Here is a 1,654-nt window from a genome sequence, read left to right as displayed (position 1 = left end):
GCCCCAATGCTGACCCACCTCCCTGTGCCTCCCCCCCCCAGCTTCGACACGGCCGAGAGCGTCGTGATCGTGGCGTCGCAGAAGCGCGCGCTGGGCGGCCGCGAGCTGCAGCTGCCCTCCATGTCGGTGCTCACCTCCAAGACGTCGACGCAGCGCTTCTTCCTGCGGGTGCTGCAGGTCATCATCCAGCTCCGCGACGACACGCGCCGCGCTCACAAGAAGGCCAAGCAGGCCGGCCGCCTGGGTAAGGCTGCGGGGGAGGCCGGGGGTCTCGGGGGTCTCCACCCCCCCCCCCCAGGCTCTTGGTTCTTGGGGTGCTGACGGCTGTCTGCAGGTGCCGGGGGCCTCGGGGCGGCTGGCAGCATCCAGGCGGCCGTCCGGCAGCTGGAGGCCGAGGCCGACGCCATCATACAAATGGTACGTGAGGGCCAGAGGGCCCGGAGGCAGCAGCAGGCGGACACGGTTAGCACGGCCCTTCGGCCTCACCTCCCCTCCTCCTCCTCCTCCTCCTCCTCCTCCCCATCGCCTTCCTCCTCCTCGCCCTCCAGTGCCGCTTGTTTCCTTCCCGTGCTGTTGGCGCTGTGGCTTCTGCCCTCTCCATCCTCCTTCCTCCTCCCCTTCATCCTCCTCAATTCCCTCCATCCTCTTCCTCCTCTTCTTCATCCTTCTCAATTCCCTCCATCCTCTTCCTCCTCCCCTCCATCCTTCTTAACCCCCCCTTTGTTCTCCTTCCTCCTCCCCTCCATCCTCTTCCTCCCCCCCCTCATCCTTCTTAATTCCCCTTCGCTCTCCTTCCTCCTCTCCTTCCTCCTCAATTCCCTCCTTCTCCTCTTCTTCCTGTTCATTCTCCTTCTCCTTCCTCCTCCTGTTTGTTGTCTCCTTCTTTTTCCTCTCCATCCTTCCTCCTCTCCTTCCTCCCCTCCTTTCCTTCTCTTCCTCCTCTTCCTCTTCAACTTCGCCATCCTCTTTAATTCTCCTGTTCTTCCTCCTCTTCTTCCTCTTCGTCCTCTTCCTCATTTTCCCCTTCCTCCTCTTCTTTCTCCCTCACTCCATCTTCGTCCCCTTCTTCCCCCCCTCTTCCTTCTTCCTTTTCTTGCTCTTCCTCCTGTTTATCATCCTCCTCCTCCTCCTCCTCATCTTTGTGTCTTTCTCTTCCCTTCATCCTCATCTCCCTTCTCCGCCATTGTTTTCCTTACTCCTCCTCCTCTTCATCCCCCTCTTTTCTTTCATCCTCTGTCATCTTCCTCCTCCTCCTCCTCTCTTCGCCCCCCTCCCCTCCTGCGTCGCTTCCTCTCCTCCTCCTCTTCTTCCCCCATTCACCCCGCCATCCCTCCTCTTCTTCCCTCTCCATCCTCCTCCCCTCTCCCTTCCTTTGCCACCTCCTCCCCTCCTTCCTCCTCTTTCTGCTCACCACCATCTTCCTCATTCCTCTCCCTTCTCCTTTCCTCATCCCTTCCTTCCTCTTCCTCTCTCCTTCATCCTCCTCTTCCTTCACATCACGTTTCCCCCTCCTCTTTTCCCCTTCTTCCCCTCTTCCCCTCTTCCCCTCCCTCCCCCCCATCCCCCTTCCTCACCCCCCCCCCCTTCCCCCTACAACTCCATGCTGGGGGGAGGACGCAGGGGGTGACGCGGACCCCCCCGGGACCCCCCCCCC

General features: G+C 61.0%; 1 protein-coding gene across 1 annotated transcript; it reads left to right on the top strand.

The window, feature by feature from the left end:
• Positions 1-6: 6 nt before the first annotated feature.
• LOC122190619 (E3 ubiquitin-protein ligase HUWE1-like) lies at positions 7-722 on the top strand (the record flags this gene model as incomplete). The annotated part of the gene is made up of 3 exons (XM_042890673.1): positions 7-244; positions 335-417; positions 549-722. Coding segments are annotated over exons 1-3 (495 nt in total), but the record flags the coding sequence as incomplete, so codon positions are not given.
• Between the last annotated feature and the right edge of the window lie 932 nt (positions 723-1,654).

Source organism: Lagopus leucura, unplaced genomic scaffold, assembly GCF_019238085.1.
Source record: "Lagopus leucura isolate 7727_CA_CO unplaced genomic scaffold, USGS_WTPT01 28718-0_obj-0_obj, whole genome shotgun sequence".
Lineage (NCBI taxonomy): Eukaryota > Metazoa > Chordata > Aves > Galliformes > Phasianidae > Lagopus > Lagopus leucura.
This window is presented reverse-complemented; position numbering and strand designations above follow the sequence as displayed.